We start from the raw sequence: 19,000 nt of genomic DNA, 5'->3' as shown, positions 1-19,000 counted from the left end.
AGGCGAGGCCAGAGGCTCTGCACGGGACTAGCCCTCGACACCCCACTCTTGTTAGAGTCGATATACCCAGCATTGCCCGGGGGGGAAATACATTTAAAAACTTCTGAAAACTTTAAAACATAACATAGCAATGAAAATGAAACTCAGTAAATTAAAATAAACCCGAGCGTGCCATGAATCGATTCTTTAAATATAGACTGTACAAATAGTTATTAAGCTGGGTGGGTGTACTGGCAGTTTATAATGCAGACTGTAGCCTGGTTATTAAGCTGGGTGAGTGTACTGGCAGTTTATAATGCAGACTGTAGCCTGCTTATTAAGTAAAGTAGCAGGTACCACCACAGTCAGTATGCACTACTGTAATCATAGCAGGTACCACCACAGCAGTATGCACTGCTGTAATCATAGCAGGTACCACCACAGCAGTATGCACTGCTGTAATAGCAGGTACCACCACCACAGTATGTACTGCTTTCATCATAGCAGGTGCCACCACAGCATGTACTGCTGTCATAGCAGGTACCACCACCACAGTACTGCTGTGATCATAGCAGGTACCACCACAGTCGGTATGTACTGCTGTCATAGCAGGTACAACCACAGTATGTGCTGCTGTCATAGCAGGTACCAGCACAGTGTGTACTGCTGTCATCAGAGCAGGTAACACCACAGTCAGTATGCACTGCTGTAATCATGGCAGGTTCCACCACCACAGTATGCACCAGAGGTGGGACAAAGTCATTGTTATGCAAGTCCAAGTCGAGTCGCAAGTCATCAAATTCATGACTCGAGTCTGACTCGAGTCCAAGTCACATGACTCGAGTCCACATCTCATAGGTGGGACAAAGTCATTGTTATGCAAGTCCAAGTCGAGTCGCAAGTCATCAAATTCATGACTCGAGTCTGACTCGAGTCCAAGTCACATGACTCGAGTCCACACCTCTGGTATGCACTGCTGTGATCATAGCAGGTACCACCACAGCAGTATGCACTGCTGTAATAGCAGGTACCACCACCACAGTATGTACTGCTTTCATCATAGCAGGTGCCACCACAGCATGTACTGCTGTCATAGCAGGTACCACCACCACAGTACTGCTGTGATCATAGCAGGTACCACCACAGTCGGTATGTACTGCTGTCATCATAGCAGGTACAACCACAGTATGTGCTGCTGTCATAGCAGGTACCAGCATAGTGTGTACTGCTGTCATCAGAGCAGGTAACACCACAGTCAGTATGCACTGCTGTAATCATGGCAGGTTCCACCACCACAGTATGCACTGCTGTGATCATAGCAGGTACCACCACAGCAGTATGCACTGCTGTATTCATAGCATGTACCACCACAGTCAGTATGGACTGCTGTGATCATAGCATGTACCACCACTATGCACTGCTGTCGTGAAAGCAGGTACCACCAGTCAGTATGCACAGCTGTAGTCATAGGATACCACCACAATCAGTATCCACTGCTGTAATCATAGCAGGTACCACCACAGTCAGTATGCACTGCTGTAGTCATAGCAGGTGCCATCACTGTCAGTATGCACTGCTGTAGTGATAGCAGGTACCACCTCAGCCGGTATGCACTGCTGTAGTGATAGTAGATACTGCTATCGAGTTGGTAGATACTGCTATATAGAGTTAGTAGATACTAAAACAGTCAGTATATACCACTACAGCTCAGTCAATACTGCTACAGTCAGTATATACTACTATACAGTCAGTACATACTAGTACGGTGAGTAGCTATTAGAGTCCGCAGATACTACTATAGAGTGACTAGATTTTGCTATAGAGTTAGTGGTTACTACTATAGTCAGTGGATACTACTATAGTCAGTGAATACTACTATACAGTTAGTTGTTACTACTATAGAGTCGGTAGATACTACTGTAGGCCCAGTAGATACTACTACGGTCAGTCGTTACTACAATCAATAAATAATACTCCAGTCAGTAGCTACTACTCGCTCAGTAGATACTACTGGACAGTCAGTAGATACAACTACAGAGTCAATAGATACTTCCTCTGTTGTATGTAGGGTGGTGTAAATATAATTTTTGAGGGGGGGTGTCCACAATTTTCGGAAACCTTTTACATCAAATATTTACCCCACAATTTCTACAACTTTTTGGACTTTTGCAAGCTTCTAATAATTTTGTTGATGGAGAAATGTACAAACGGCCCACCGGGCTTTCACAATACCTTAGTGTCTGTGTGTGTATATGTGTAGGGCTTGAGATAGCGCGCCACGCATCCCCCACCTCTGTTGCTATGCGAGCAAGCACAGTACAGTGGGGTGATGTGAGGTAATGGTTGTTGTTGTGACTTTAGGCGAAGTGGGTCGTTAAGAGTTGAAACAGGTGTCAGGGTAGCCGGGAGGACATAGGCCAGTGATTGGCTGGAAAGGTAATTGGGCATTAGACGGCGTCGCTCTGGCGGCGAAAACAAGGCCACGTGACACGGGGGGCCAGGGGGCGAGCGATAAGCAGAGGGTAGAGATAATTAGGGTGATTAATTGGTGTGGGGATATAAGCCAGAGCGCAACGAAGAGAAGGGAGTCCTGTACGAGTTGGCGTCGTGGATGGAGCTGCAGCAACAGTGCCCAGGGAGTCGCAGAGCAAGTGATAGTAGAGTAAGGTGTAGAGAGACAGTGTTAGTAGAGTAAAGCGTAGAGAGACAGTGTCAGTAGAGTAAAGCGTGGAGAGACAGTGGTAGCGAGAACGCAGTGAGCAGACAGGGTAGCCATGCATCGGAAGGATGCAGAGTAGGAGAAACCGTAGAGACGACAAGCGTAGCGATAGTGAGGTAGAGAGACGCAGAGCGACGCGGAGCGGAGTGAGGGCACGGAGAGACGCGGAGCGGTGGCGCAGCAGAGCGACGCGGAGTGGAGCGGGGTTGCGCCGAGACGCGGAGCGGTGGCGCGGCGAAGGTGGACTCTAAGAGGAAAATAGAGAGAAAGACAACCCTTGTACGAGTCCTACATATGTAAGGTTTTTAAGAGACAACAAACTCCGTGATAAGAAGGCTCAGCTAATTGAGTCTCTCACCTTTCTGAAGAGATGCCGCGACTATAAGGTAATACCAATCGCATTTACACTAACCTCTGCTGCTGTAACTCATTCCACAAGTAGTGACTAATCCCATATCTGCATTTTCCATAAATATGCTAAATTCCTATTGATATGCAATTCCTTTGTCAAGGCGCTCTTCCCTCTCCAACCCAGCTTAAATATACGATGCCAAGCCTGGTGGTGTTCATTCAGACGCTGTCTTTCCGACAGACCTGTTCTTCACCTGAGGACGGCTGCTTGCGTTGTGGCCGAAACATCGTGAGAATTCCCTTCTACGTGACTTTACCGAAAGAACCAAGAATATGAATCCCTGCAGTCACGAAAGCTTTAAATCGAAAATTTTAAGAGAGGTTTTTAAAGATATTTTTCACCCGGGCAACGCCGGGTACTTACCGCTAGTACCTAATAAATTAAACTGAAAACTTAAAAACATAGTTCTAGATTTGAAGCTTTCGTGACTGCAAGGAATCATCTTCTTAGGTTTTTTCGGTAAAGTCACGTAGAAAGTAAAATAAAATAAAAAACAAAAATCACGACGTTTCGGAGGCAACACAAGTCTCCGTCATCAGGTGGGACCGTCACAGTCAGATTAGCTGTATCAAGTGAGGCAATGATTCAAGATGTAATCCCTTAAAAGCGAGTTGAGGGGGGAGGGAGAGGGAGGGGGGAGCTCATCAGACTATGGTAGCCAATGAAAGGAACGTATCGGGAGGGAGGGGGGGCGAGGCCAAAAGGGTGGGCGATGGACGTGGAAGCGCTTGTGCGCCAGCGGCCAATTACTCCATTGTGTTGGCGTGTGCAGTAATTGGCCGCTGGTGCACAAGTGCTTCCACGTCCATCGCCCACCCTTTTGGCCTCGCCCCCCCTCCCTCCCGATACGTTCCTTTCATTGGCTACCATAGTCTGATGAGCTCCCCCCTCCCTCTCCCTCCCCCCTCAACTCGCTTTTAAGGGATTACATCTTGAATCATTGCCTCACTTGATACAGCTAATCTGACTGTGACGGTCCCACCTGATGACGGAGACTTGTGTTGCCTCCGAAACGTCGTGATTTTTGTTTTTTATTTTATTTTACTTTCTACGTGACTTTACCGAAAAAACCTAAGAAGATTAAAAACATAGTCTAGAACAAGCGTCGTGGTGACGTCACCACCACTTCGTGGCGAATGGCAGTTGTCTTCTTCTTGGTTCTTTCGGTAAAGTCACGTAGAAGGGAAGTAATAAAATAATAAAAATAAAACATAATAAAATAATTCTCACGACGTTTCGGCCACAACGCAAGCAGCCGTCATCAGGTGAAAACCAGGTCTGTCGAGGCGACAGCGTCTGAAACGTGACTTTACCGGAAGAACCAAGAAGATGAATCCCTGCAGTCACGAAAGCTTTAAATCGAAATTGAAGTTGTTGTCTTCTTGCGGCTTCCGAGGCGCTGCGTTCCTTGAAACGAAAATACCTCAGGTGCCCAGCAGGGGCGCTGGGTCAGCGTGTGTGTTGAGCACACGGCGCTCTCGGCTGCTTCGTCAGTCTCTCTCCACCGTTCAGGTGATTGCCGAGTCGGCACGCTGGTCACTCTGTCGGCAGTGCCCGTGCTGGCAGGTCCGGCTCCGTCTGCGTCGATGTGCGCGATCATCCCGTCACCAGAAACCACTCGCACCAGACACTGTTGATCCTTGCAGACTGTGGAGCGAGTTGGAGAGACAGCGCCTGTCGTCTCCCCCCTCTTCAAGAGAGTCCTCTTCCAGTTGTTTGTACGACTCGTGCTGCACAGAGGACACGCTACAAATCAAGTTATATCGTTCCGTGTCAGTCTCTGATCCGACCCTCAACACAACTTCGCCTGTGAGTTGCGATTTCAAGGGGCACTCTCACGAATAGTGGTTGCACCAGTTTTCCCTCAAAGGGTTGACTTTGATCTGAGCACAATCCGAACGATTGTCACTATGATCGTGTTTGCTGTACAGAACGATCTCGCCACCGGGAATAGTAATGCTTGGCACTCTTCCCCGCGTCTGTATTGCAATACTGCGAGCACCAGCCATGGCTGGCAGCCTCAATGACGCAACAACAAAAAACTCTCCGTGATGCGTGGCTTTTGACGATGCAGAGCTCCCTATCAATTTGCCAGTCACGAGGGCAATCCCCGGAGTCGAGCACTCGCAGTACTTCTTCTTTCATATGGCATTGTGAAAAGCAACAGTTTTTATTTTAAATGATCTTCATGAATGAATGCAAAGGTTTCTTATCCAGTCCAATGATGTGGTTGATGCAGTGTGAATTTTAGCGATACCGCCAGGATGTGCATGGATGGAGCATTCATCGGTGATGTGCTTGATGGTTTGGACTTCTCCAGTCGTAGTTGGGTGTTTCGTTGAGCAGTGCTGATTTCTATTCTTGCATTCTTGCTTATATATATTTTCCACTTGTTGTATATATTCGGTCTGAAAAATTATAAAATGTAAAAAATGAAATGACTTTTTTAAAACTGTAATGTTCCCGAAATTATGCTAATTTATTTAATCATGAAAATGTTGCGTGTATGCTAATTAGGTAGGTGTAATTGTATTCAGTTATGCAAGTGTATGTAATTATGCTAATGAATTCAATTATGATCATTAGCTTCTGCTTCGTTGTCTAGGGTTGTATTATCACTGGTCAACAAAAAAAACTTTTTTTCTGGCCTGGACTTTTGCAGCTGTTCTAGACTAATTTCAGGGTGCTGATTCCAAATCTGATCTCAGATTTGCTCTATCACATCTCATTTTATGCTATCGGCATACCCCATTTTCATTGATTTTACCCGAAATTAACTCTGTCATTTATGATTGCAAGTTGTTGCGAGTCAGTGACTGCTTTAGTGTTAATCATTTTATGTAGATATCCACATTTATTTATTTTTCTTCCGCAGTTTTTATTGAAAATGCAATATTTGATATCTCAAAAACCTGATGTGATAGACACAAACTGATGCTAGATTTGGAAGCAGCACCCCAAAATTACATTAAACCCGTTGGAATACCTTATGCCAGAAAAAGTGTGTTGACCAGTGAATTATCAATCAGGATAATACAATGATTTTCACTTTAACTTTTACTGATTATGCCTTAGTGTTATATCAGGTCTCAAAATTCAGATCACTCCGCAGGATACAGTTCTTAAAATTTATATTATGTATGGACTTAGAAAGGCACCACTCAGACTCTTCTGTGTTAAGCAACTTTAATCTCTAAAAAACACATAACATTCTAACATGCGAACTCTTATGCTAGGAATGCCAACACAGTACTCCTGGAGATGTCCTCCTCATTGATCCGTACATTTAACCCTCAATAATTGTTTGTCAAACTGGGTAACAGAACAATTGGCTCATTCTTCAGAGTAAGGTGATCATACACAGCGACAGGAAAACGTTTTTTAATTAATGTGACAATATTCATACGAACAGTAATAAAGAAACATGTGCCTAAGCAAAGGTAGACCTCAATGAATTCATTTGTTAGATTATGCAATTAACGTAATGCCTTGGAACAATGGTGTGCGGTAGTATGCTTGCTTGTCTAACAAATGTGCATCAATTGGCTAAGGGCTTTAATACATTCGCCGGCAAGATTATGTGATGAAAAGAAAGCTTTTAACACAATTGTATCCCTGTTTGTGTGTATTCGTTTTGGGCAGCGTTCCCCACAATTCCATAACGGGTTGGAAGCGTTAAACATTTTTTGCATCAGACTTGCAGTATCTGTCAAAAAGGGGCGCTGTGGCCTTTAAAGTCGTGACCTGTTGTGCATGCGTGTGCTTGCTGTCACCATGTATTCCGTCCTCTCATCATGGGTTGGAAGTAAAACATATATATACAGTGAGGGCAAAAAGTATTTGATCCCCTGCTGATTTTGTACGTCTGAAGACCTGTCGTGGAGTCACAACACTGCATCACTGGCCAAAAAAGCCCAACAGCGCCTGTACTTTCTCCGCAAACTGAGAAGAGCAGGAGCCCCGCCCCCCATCATGCACACCTTCTACAGAGGCACCGTTGAGAGCATCTTGACGAGCTGCATCACCGTGTGGTACGGCACCTGCACCGTGTCCTGCCGCAAGACTCTGCAGCGCATAGTGAGAGCAGCTGAGAGGATCATTGGTGTCTCTCTCCCCCCTCTTCTGGACATTTATAACACCCGCATCACCAGCAAAGCAATCAAGATTGCAGGTGATCCCACCCACCCATCTCACAGCCTCTTCAGCCTGCTGCCGTCAGGCAGGAGATTGCGGAGTCTTCGGGCCAAGACCAGCAGGCTCAAAGACAGTTTCTTTCACCAGGCTGTCAGGAGACTCAACTCCCTCCCTGCTCTACCATCACTCCCCTCCTCTGCCCACCCTCCCCCCTTTGCCCCCTGACCCCAACCCCCACACACACATTCACTCGTACATCCTGATCTCTGGACTGCACATTGCACTACATCGCACTACCACACCAGTTTAAATATCTTATTTCTTTAAATACTTTATTTAAATAATATTTTACATTTTATAATTCTTGACTGTTGTTTATTTTAAGTCTATTACATTTTTGATTATTTATCTTGTGTTGATCGCCGATTGTTTATTGTTTATTTATGTCTGTTAATTGTGATTCATTTTTTTATTGCTTGGTTGCACCGTGGGACCAAGAGAGAGGACTGTAATTTCATCTGTGTTGTATGTTATGCATGTAACACACTTGACAATAAAGTGACTTTTGACTTTTTTTTTGACTGACAAAGAAATGATCAGTCTATAATTTTAATGGTAGGTTTATTTGAACAGTGAGAGACAGAAGAACAAAAAAATCCAGAAAAACGCATGTCAAAAATGTTATAAATTGATATAGAACTACCCAACCCACAGGTCTGCAAATACTGAATTGAGCGTTCAACTTCACATTCTTTCATTAAAGGCCTGTGACAAAGGTGAATCTAGTGGGGCATCATTGTCTCAAGCATACACATCTACCGGGTCTCCATTTGACTTTGTTTTGTCTAAGAAGTCCACCCACACCTCAACTTCCACAAACTGCTGAGAGTTGCCTCGCTCTGCCTCACAGTCAGAATTCTCCTCCTGCTTCACGTTGCCTCCATCGATGTGAAGGTCCGATTTTGGAGTTGAATCTTCATCCTCACATTTTACCTTCACATCTTCGCTCTTCACCATCACATCTTCACATTTTACCTTCACTTCTTCACTCTTCACTATCGCCTCTTCACATTTCACCTTGATACATTTCATAGTGTCCAAGCTGGAATGTACTTCTGGTTCTTTTTTCAGGAGGGATGGGCTCATTGCAGCACTTTGACTTTCACAAGTCGATTTCAGACGACACTCCTTGGGGATCTTCTGATGCCTGTATGTTCTCTGGTGTCGATGAAAATCTGATGCCCATGCAAATGCCTTCTCACAGAGAGCGCACTTGAAGGGTTTCTCCCCTGTGTGCATTCTCTGATGTCTTTGAAGATGTGATGAATTTGCAAATGCCTTCTCACACACAGTGCACTTGAAGGGTTTCTCCCCTGTGTGTATTCTCTGGTGTATTTTAAGAAGTGATGAATCTGAAAATGCCTTCTCACACATAGTGCACTTGAAGGGTTTCTCCCCTGTGTGCGTTCTCTGGTGTATTTTAAGATGTGATGACTCTGTAAATGTCTTCTCACACACAGTGCACTTGAATGGTTTATCTCCTGTGTGTGTTCTTTGGTGGCTCTGAAGATGTGATGACGTTGCAAATGCGCTTCCACAGACATTGCACTTTAAGGGTTTCTCTCCTGTGTGCGTTCTCTGGTGTATTTTAAGATGTGATGACTCTGTAAATGCCTTATCACACACAGTGCACCTGAAGGGTTTCTCTCCTGTGTGTGTTCTCTTGTGGCTCTGAAGATTTGTTGACGTTGCAAATGCCTTCTCACACACAGTGCACCTGAAGGGTTTCTCTCCCATGTGTGTTTTTTGGTGTTTTTTAAGATTTGATGACTTTGCAAATGCCTTCTCACAAACAGTGCACTTGAAGGGTTTCTCTCATGTGTGCATTCTCTGGTGGTCATGAAGAATTGATGATTCTGTAAAAGCCTTTTCAAACATAGTGCACCTGAAGGGTTTCTCTCCTGTGTGTGTTCTCTGGTGGTTCTGAAGATTTGATGACTTTGCAAATGCCTTCTCAGACACACTGCACTTGAAGGGTTTCTCTCCCATGTGTGTTCTTTGGTGTTTTTGAAGATATGACTTTGCAAATGCTTTATCGCACAAAAGGCACCTGAAGGGGTTCTCTCCCCTGTGTGTTATCTGGTGTCGTTTCAGAGGAGATGAACCTGAAAATACCTTTACACACAAACTGCACTTGAAAAGTTTCTCTTCCATGTGTGTTCTCTGGTGGATCTGAAGAGTTGATGACTGTGCATATGCCTTGTCACACACAGTGCACTTGAATGGTTTCTCTCCTGTGTGAGTTCTCTGGTGCTGCGTCAAACTCCCCTACGATCCTTGCTGTTTGCATGCTGGTCGCATTGTTTCCTTCTTGTACCGAGCTGCGCCGAGTCCCTTTGCTCCATCAGACCAATTCTGCTGAGGAAGAGTCAGATGAAGCGTCAGCTGCAGACAGAAAAACATATCCACACCATCTACATCAGTATCAAGGCACAGAAGAATTCATATATACACAGTCACATATGACTTGCATATCTAAACTTATTCATATATTCATGATATAGTGAAAATAATTCCCCAATTCATCACGCGGGCTGTTAAGGTACACAATGAGAGGGCCAATGGTCATAAATATGCCTGGATGCTCTAGTATCTTCAAAATGAATGTTTACCCAAAACTCAAAGCACACAATTTCGGCTGTCTAGCTATGAAAGGAATATTTAAGAAAAATTCAGCTATAATAGCAAAGTGTGTTGAAAATAATACTATTTGTATTATGCAGAAATACATAAATTAATAACTATGGGAACCTCATTTGCCAGTTGTTTTTTTACCCTTCTATCTGGCAACAAAACTGACACCTTTTTACAAGGAGTCATGTTTGTATAGACCGCAATACCTGCAGTCATAATACAAACAAAAGACATAACTCTGATGTGCACTGTCCTTGAAGTTGATTGGTCCACACCCGAGACAGCTTTCCTTAGAGCCTAGTCTCACCTGGGTTGGACCAGATGACGCAAAAAGGCACACAACTCAAAGACAATGCACCATCAGAGTATGAGAGCTCGGGGCAAGCATCTACACTATGGGAACCTGATTTGCCAGTAAAAATGTGATAATTGTTTTTTTACCCTTCTATCTGGCAACATAACTGACACCTTTTTACAAGGAGTCATGTTTGTATAGACCGCAATACCTGCAGTCATAATACAAACAAAGGACATAACTCTGAAAATGTGCACTGTCCTTGAAGTTGATTGGTCCACACCCGAGACAGCTTTCCTTAGAGCCTAGTCTCACATGGGTTAGACCAGATGACGCAAAAAGGCACACAACTCAAAGACAATGCACCATCAGAGTATGAGAGCTCGGAGCAAGCATCTACACTATGGGAACCTCAGAGTTATGTCTTTTGTTTGTATTATGACTGCAGGTAATGCGGTCTATACAAACATGACTCCTTGTAAAAAGGTGTCAGTTTTGTTGCCAGATAGAAGGTGTATTAAACCAATTATCATGGCAAATGAGGTTCCCATAGTGTAGATGCATGCCCCGAGCTCTCATACTCTGATGGTGCATTGTCTTTGAGTTGTGCGCCTTTTTGCATCATCTGGTCCAACCCATGTGAGACTAGGCTCTAAGGAAAGCTGTCTCGGGTGTGGACCAATCAACTTCAAGGACAGTGCACATTATCATAGTTATGTATTTTGTTTATATTATGACTGCAGGTATTGCGGTGTATACAAACATGGCTCCTTGTAAAAATGCGTCAGTTTTATTGCCAGATAGAAGGGTAAAAAAACAATTATACATAAATTAATGTTCAATCGAAATCTTAATTTTTGGAACTTTCGTGACTGCAGGAATTATTCTTTGGTTCTTTCGGTTAAGTCACGTCTAAAGATAAAATAAGAAATTAAAATAATAGCGACGTTTCGATTGCAACACAAGCAATCATCATCAGGCATAAAAGAAATAGCAACAAAAATCTAACTAGAAAACTATAGACAGACATACAAGCAGACAGACATCACAAGGACACAGAGAGAGGACACATATCGGCACAGAGAGAGGGGTCGTTTCTGTGATGGTCCCTTAAATATAGAGAGGGGGGGGCGGGGACGGAGAGAGGGAGGGGGCAGAGAAAATTAGCATATCAGTGAGTGAACGGCAACATGTTGCTGCTGCGCAAGTAAGATGACGACGTGGCACGGCACGCAAGCTTGAAAATTAGGAGAAAGGCACACTAAAATTAAATAACCTCGCAAAATATCGAAATGTGATGTAATGCAACACAGAGAGTCGGTCAACACACAATTAACGCATAGCCTGGTTGATTACGTATTTCAAAGATTGCTAAGTTAGAATTTAAGTGTGAAAATTCCAAAGAGAGGACACAGGCAGAGAGAACAAATAGCCAGAGAGAGAAAAAAGATAAGCTTAACTTCCCCGTAGAAGTGGTTCAATCTTAATTTTTGGAGCTTTCGTGACTGCAGGAATTATTCTTTGGTTCTTTTGGTTAAGTCACGTCTAAAGATAAAATAATAAATTAATAAACGTCGCTATTATTTTAATTTATTATTTTATCTTTAGACGTGACTTAACCGAAAGAACCAAATAATAATTCCTGCAGTCACGAAAGCTCCAAAAATTAAGATTGAACCACTTCTACGGGGAAGTTTTAAGCTTATCTTTTTTCTCTCTCTGGCTATTTGTTCTCTCTGCCTGTGTCCTCTCTTTGGAATTTTCACACTTAAATTCTAACTTAGCAATCTTTGAAATACGTAATCAACCAGGCTATGCGTTAATTGTGTGTTGACCGACTCTCTGTGTTGCATTACATCACATTTCGATATTTTGCGAGGTTATTTAATTTTAGTGTGCCTTTCTCCTAATTTTCAAGCTTGCGTGCCGTGCCACGTCGTCATCTTACTTGCGCAGCAGCAACACGTTGCCGTCCACTCATTGATATGCTAATTTTCTCTGCCCCCTCCCTCTCTCCGTCCCCGCCTCCCCTCTCTATATTTAAGGGACCGTCACAGAAACGACCCCTCTCTCTGTGTCCTTGTGATGTCTGTCTGCTTGTATGTCTGTCTATAGTTTTCTAGTTAGATTTTTGTTGCTATTTCTTTTATGCCTGATGATGATTGCTTGTGTTGCAATCGAAACGTCGCTATTATTTTAATTTATTATTTTATTTTTAGACGTGACTTAACCGAAAGAACCAAAGAATAGTTCAATCGAAACTTCGAGGTGGAAGCCAGGCTCAGATTTGCTTGAATGCTCGGGTGAACAGATCTAACTTCAGCTGCATATGTGCTGAGATATTTTCCCGTTTCCTTTTTTTTCAAAAAGTCCCAGAGGAAAACTAAATTAAACTATTGTTTTGATTTAACCTACATGTTCAAAAGTTAATATACTTTACTGCAAATACAAACTTGACACTGTCACACACCGGCATGGTACAAAGGTGGTGTGTCCAGAACCATGCCTGGCCACCTTCATCTGCTCAGTATTAATGCTTCCTCACACTTCACCATGTAATTAATTCAAGATGAATCAACATAGCAAGGCCCACAATAAGTTCAGTTTTCACTTACACTATGTAACACGATTTTTGCCTCATGGATGGCTAGTGCGATTTTTTTTATTGGTTATGCCCACACACTTTCCTTTTGTGACCAGGACTTTATGTTAAGCAATGACACAAATGCACACATTTTCTCATTGAAAATAGGTAAATTTCAAAATATCACTGTCCTGGTCACAAAAGCAAAGTTTGTGGGGAATAATAGCCATTTTCTGTACTTTTGAGGCATAAGCAATTAGAAAATAACACTTACTATGCAGGGACAATTTTTTTTTGTTACGCAGTGTTATCAATCATGTTTGCCGTTGGCAATAATCAAACTAATTGTAGAGTTTATAATGCAGTGAAATAACTGCGCTACAGCTCCCCACAAAGATAAACTCTTAAATACACATGCATTTCACATGGATCATTAACATCTTACCTATACAAGTAATTTTTGTCTGTTTTTCTGTCCGTCTGTCTGTATACGAAACTTGTGACGGATTTGACTCACGAACCGTGGAGTTTTGTTTAAAAAAAGTACCCGGGTACCATGCGATAAGCCCCGTGGTGAGCCAGCGCTAATCGTATTTTGCGTCCGTCAACTTTAAAGTAGTTAAATTAACAATTTAGTATAAGAATAGGTTTTCCTATTTTTTTCTGGCAACAAAACTGGTGTTAAGAAGTTAAAACACCAAACTGAAACCTTTGCAATTAACCACATATATTTGTGGTCAAAATGCAAAAAAAACATGCTCTGATAGTATATGCATTGTCATAATAATAGAGTTGTTCCCCTTTTTTCTGGCAACAAAACTGAAACCTTTTTACATAGTCATGCGTGCATTAACCACAATACTTGCAGTCAAAATGCAAACAAAAAAACACTGATAATATATTAATTGTCCTTGAAATTGATTGGTCCACACCAGAGACAGCTTTCTTTAGAGCCTCGTCTCAATTGGTGCTAGACCAGATGACGCCAAAAGACGTACAGCTCAAAGACAATGCACTATCAAAGTAATGAGGGCTCGGGGTAAGCATCTACATCATTAGACCTCCTTTGCCAGTACCAAAATATAATAATAATAATAGGGTTGTTCTACCTTTTTTTCTGCCAACAAAACTGAAACCTTTTTACAAGGATTCATATCTGCATTAACCACAATATTTGCAGTCAAAATGCTAAAAAAATCACGGATACTATATGCAATGTCCTTGAAACTGATTGGTCTACACCAGAGACAGCTTTCTTTCGAGCCTAGTCTCAAACAGTGTTAGACCAGAGGACGCCAAAAGGCGAAGGAGGTCCCATGGTATAACAATTTAGTACTATTAATGATTATATTACTACGCTGAGCGCGCGCCAAAGCACACATCTGCGCATGCGCGAGGCCGGGGGCCCTGCATGGGACTAGGCCTTATCAAAGCACTGTTAAGTACTATATTCTTGGTTCTTTCGGTACAGTCACGTTGATAGAAAAATCTTAATAAAAAAATAAGTTAATTAAAATCGAAATAGTAAAAATAAAAAGAAACACTAATGTAGGCCTGGTTCTTAATCAGAGTTAAGTGTACTGGCAGTCTATAATGTAGACTATGCTTAGGGCCAACCTAGCTCTAATCTCAGAGAGAATAAGATTGCTCCAATTTTAACTTGATAATTTAGACAAGACTCTCTTACAATCACACTTAGCATTAACAGATAAAATGTCATAAAAACTGATTGGGACCATATAGATAACATGATAGTTTATTCAGCTACTTCAATGTCAACTAAATGTAAAGTTAACTTTATTGCTAAATTAAACCTCCTGTCAAAAAAGAAGCCCAAGCCACACATTAAAAAGTCACATGTTAACAAGATTTTTATCAATCAGAGTAACAGCCCAATTTCCGACAGCCGAAAATCGGTAATAGCTAAAGGGTTGAATTTCACAGTCTCCCCTAAACACATCCCAGTGTGTGATATCATTGCCCAGGTCGACATAGCCCTCAAAGGTTTGGGACACATCCTGGCAGACATTGCAAGATCTGAAATCGCTGCAATCCTCAAAAACGCGAAGAAACCCGTTAGCAACATCAGCAAGGACGAGCGTTTTGAACTCACTCAATTAAAAAAGAGAGATGACATTGTCATCCTCTCAGGCGACAAAGGCAATGCCACTGTCATCATGGATAGAACCACTTACAACAACAAAATTTAGGACCTTCTTAATGATGGTAGCTATACCAAAATCAATAGAGATCCCACCAACCGCCTAGCTAAGAAAACCAACAATATCATCACTAATTCGACTTCGCTAATCGAACCGACCAAGCAGCTCTCTCTAAAACCTTCGGCTGCTAGACCACCCAAGATTTATGGCCTTACAAAAATCCACAAAGTAGGTACCCTGCTCCGTCCTATCGTCTTCACCGTTAACTCACCCACCTACAAACTGGCCCGATTTCTGTCTGAGACCCTGCTTCCTTTCACGGGCACGACCACCTCAGCTGTATTTAACTCAGCTCACTTGGTTTCACTAATCAAGGACATCTCACTGTCTCCCGATGATTTGCTTGTCAGTTTCGATGTAGACTCCCTGTTCACCAAGGTACATGTACCTGACACCATTGCAATCATTGAAGACTTGGTCCAACAGTGACTGAACCCAGATGTACCAACTTTGGTAAGGCACTGCCTTACCAACACTTACTTCACCTGGAATGGTACATTCCACAAACAAAATGAGGGTACCCCAATGGGTTCTACCTTACTACTACAGCCAGTACACACTGCTTTAGAGTTAGTATAGCTACTACTACAGCCAGTACACACTGCTATAGAGTTAGCATAGCTACTGCTACAGCCAGTACACGCTGCTAAAAAGTATAGTAGCTATACTAACTCTATAGCAGTGTGTACTGGCCATAATAGTAGCCATATTAACGCTCAACCACGTCAATTCCATACACCCATCTATCAAATTCACCATGCAAGTGGAAAATGGCAAGCTACCATTCCTGGATGTTGTGATCGATAAGAGACCTGATGGCTTGTTGGGACACTGTCTACAGGAAAGCTATCCACATGGATGCCAATCTAAAGCCTGACTCCCACCACCATCCAGCCCAGGATAATTCCCTAATCAAAACACTACACCATAGAGTCCGTTGCATCTCCGACCAGCGCCACTTAGCCAGTGAGCTGTAGCACGTACACCAAGCCCTCAGGATGAATGGATATTCTGACAGTACAATCTGCAAAGCTGTCTCCCCAGCCATGGGGAGACAACCATCTTAGGATCCAATCAAAACCATCACTTTGCCATACATAGCAGGGGTTACCAAAAATATTTCCAAAAATCTTAAACCAACACAAGATCGAGGTTTGTTTCAAAACAGTACACAAAATCCGTGATTTGATCCCATCTGTGAAGGATGTGATTCCTGACATGCAATACCCTCGTGTCTACAAACTAAGTTGTGGCTGCGGCAGCAGTTACATTGGGGAAACGAAACGACATGTCTCAGACCGTGTTCGCGAACACAAGGCAGATCTGAAACACGGTAGGGTCAATACCTCTGCCATTGTTGATCATTGTTTTAATGCTGTGGGCTCACACGAAATTGATTTTTCCAAGACGAAGGTACTCTGCAAACCCACCGGCTATCATCAAAGATGTGTTCATGTTCATGAAGCCATCCAGATATATAAACACAGACACAACTTCAACTGAGAAGATGGGTACACACTGAGCAATCATTGGAAGGACGTTATAAACCAAGTAAAGTCTTAACTGACTGATGTTTCCATCCTACCTGCTTATGTGAGCTGTTATTTCCGACTCTCTGTGTGTCTCTCTCTCTCTCTGTGTCTCTCTCTCACCATGTGTACCTCGTGCTCTTAGGGATTTTGTTTGTTCCTATTGCCGGGCTCTCTGACAATGACATGCTAATCTTCTCATTGGCACACCCCCGGTGGCTGGGCTGTCTCACATTGACATACTAATCTCTCACATTTGTGTACAAATTCCTTCTCTAGCTCCACCCACTTATCCTTGGGTTGGGCCCACCAAAATCCTATAAAAACTCTTGTTGCAGCAGCTCTTTCTCCTACGACAGCAGTCGTCCTGCTGTTTGTTTCACACCTGATGACAGTTGCTTGAGTTGCGATCGAAACGTCGTGATCTATTATTTTTTCTATTTACGTGAATTTACCGAAAGAACCAAAGAGTATGGATTCCTGCAGTCACGAAAGCTTAAAATCAAGATTAGACTATAGCAATGGTTATTAAGTTGGTTGAGTGTACTAGCAGTCTATAATGTAGACTATAGCCTGGTTCTTAACCTCGGTGAGTGTACTGTCAGTCTATAATGTAGACTGTAGCAATGGTTATTAAGCTGGGTGAGTGTACTGGCAGTCTATAATGTAGACTAGCATCATTCTTAACCTTGGTGAGTGTACTGGCACTCTATAATGTAGGCTGTAGCCTGCTTATCAAATTTGGTGAGTGTACTGGCAGTCTATAATGTAGATTGTAGCAATGGTTATTCAGCTGAGCGAGTGTACTGGCAGTCTATAGACTTATTCTTAGTTATTAATAACCATTTCTATAGTCTACATCATAGACTGCCAGTACACTCACAAAACTTAATAACCAGGCTACAGTTTACATTAATGGGTTTTTTTTAATTCACGTTATTATTCACTTTATTTGTATTATTTTTCTATCTACATGACTCAACGAAAGAACCAAAGATTACTATTATAGAGTTAGTATAGCTACTACTACAGCCAGTACACACTTCTATAAAGTTAGTATAGACACTACTACAGCCAGTACACACTGATATCAAGTTAGAATAGCTACTACAGCCAGTACACACTGCTATATAGTATAGCTACTACTACAGCCAGTACACACTGATATGGAGTTTGTATATCTACTACTACAGCCAGTACACACTGCTATATAGTATAGCTACGACTACAGCCAGTACACACTGCTATAGAGTTAGTATAGCTACGACTACAGCCACTACACACTGCTATAGAGTTAGTATAGCTACACAAAGTGTAGTATAGCTACACTTTGTTGTGGGCAGGTCGCTTCTGAAAACAAGAGCGGTATAGCAGCTGAAGTGGGCTTGACCTGGTAAGATAAAAAAAAACTGTAGAAATATTTAAAAGAAACAAAGTTTCAAAGTAGTGAGCCAGATGAAGACAAATTAAACTTAAGCAGAGAATTAAAGCAAATGCAATCAGGCGAGGGCAGGAGGCAAGGCCCCGCATGGGTAGGCCCCGCGTTGTAATGTTCCAACCTGGACATCGATTCCATCCTCGCTGCTACTCAATTGATATCCCTACGAGAGGAGCGAGGCTCTACCTGGGTAAACAACAACAACAACCACCACGACAACAACAACCACGATGTGAACTTCTCACCTCGGATCTCAGTGAGCGCGCGCGCGGAGACCGGCAGCTTCCTGGTGTCTCGTGACGTCACGCGGCAGCAGGTTACATGACGTCACTAGCGGGGTAAACCTCCCCCTCACGCCGATGAGGTAATGCAGTGGTGACGTCAGAGAGCGGGGTTAGAGTTTAAGTTTATTAAGATTCCATTGATCCATCTATTGAACATTGACCCTTTGGGTGCGCGAGCTCAACAACGTGAACATTGTGTGTACAAACTGTGTATACAGTGTGTGTGTGTACAAACTGTGTGAACAGTGTGTGGGGCCGTCCATAAATGACGTCACGCAACTGGGGAGGGGACGGTCAGACATTTGTGACGATTTGTGACGATGGGGGGGGGTGTGATAAATGTGACGTCACATCAAAATGCGCAACTTAAATAAATATAGACAACACGTTCGACTTCATTAAATAGACTTTTAATAAATGTTTTCTATTACAACATCAGAGTGTAGCGCCACATTAAATACGCACTGCAATGACAATAGTTTAAAGCGATTTGAAGCATGTTTTTTTGGGGGGTGGGCAGACCTTTGTGACGTCATATTTGAGGGTGGGGGTGTCTGACTTTTTGTGACGTCGTGTGACGACGGGGGGGGGGGGAGGTCAAAAGCGTCCAAAATCGCGTAACGTCATTTATGGACGGCCCCTGTATACAAACTGTGTACACACACACGGTGTGCGCGCACACACCGTGTTTGTGTACACTGTTAGCACAC

General features: G+C 42.9%; 1 protein-coding gene across 3 annotated transcripts; it reads right to left on the bottom strand.

Annotated features, from left to right (window-relative positions):
* Positions 1-7,848: 7,848 nt before the first annotated feature.
* LOC144738179 (uncharacterized) lies at positions 7,849-18,385 on the bottom strand. Of its 3 annotated transcripts, none has more exons than XM_078621174.1 (2): positions 18,252-18,385; positions 7,849-9,689 (listed from the first exon to the last, which is right to left on the bottom strand). In XM_078621174.1, exon 2 carries the CDS (start codon positions 9,039-9,041, stop codon positions 8,046-8,048), a length of 996 nt encoding a protein of 331 aa, XP_078477300.1. In that variant the 5' UTR covers positions 9,042-9,689; positions 18,252-18,385; the 3' UTR covers positions 7,849-8,045. The 3 variants fall into 3 exon arrangements, with proteins under 3 accessions (XP_078477300.1, XP_078477302.1, XP_078477301.1); XM_078621176.1 differs by having other exon boundaries at positions 7,849-9,659; positions 18,252-18,382; XM_078621175.1 differs by having other exon boundaries at positions 7,849-9,662; positions 18,252-18,365.
* Between the last annotated feature and the right edge of the window lie 615 nt (positions 18,386-19,000).

Source organism: Lampetra planeri, chromosome 78, assembly GCF_965212315.1.
Source record: "Lampetra planeri chromosome 78, kcLamPlan1.2.h2, whole genome shotgun sequence".
NCBI classification, from domain to species: Eukaryota; Metazoa; Chordata; class Hyperoartia; order Petromyzontiformes; family Petromyzontidae; genus Lampetra; species Lampetra planeri.
This window is presented reverse-complemented; position numbering and strand designations above follow the sequence as displayed.

Excerpts from the sequence above, each read along its gene's own strand:
- LOC144738179 (XM_078621174.1), bottom strand. The coding sequence starts at position 9,041 with ATGGGAGAGAAACCCTTCAGGTGCACTGTGTGTGAGAAGGCATTTGCA.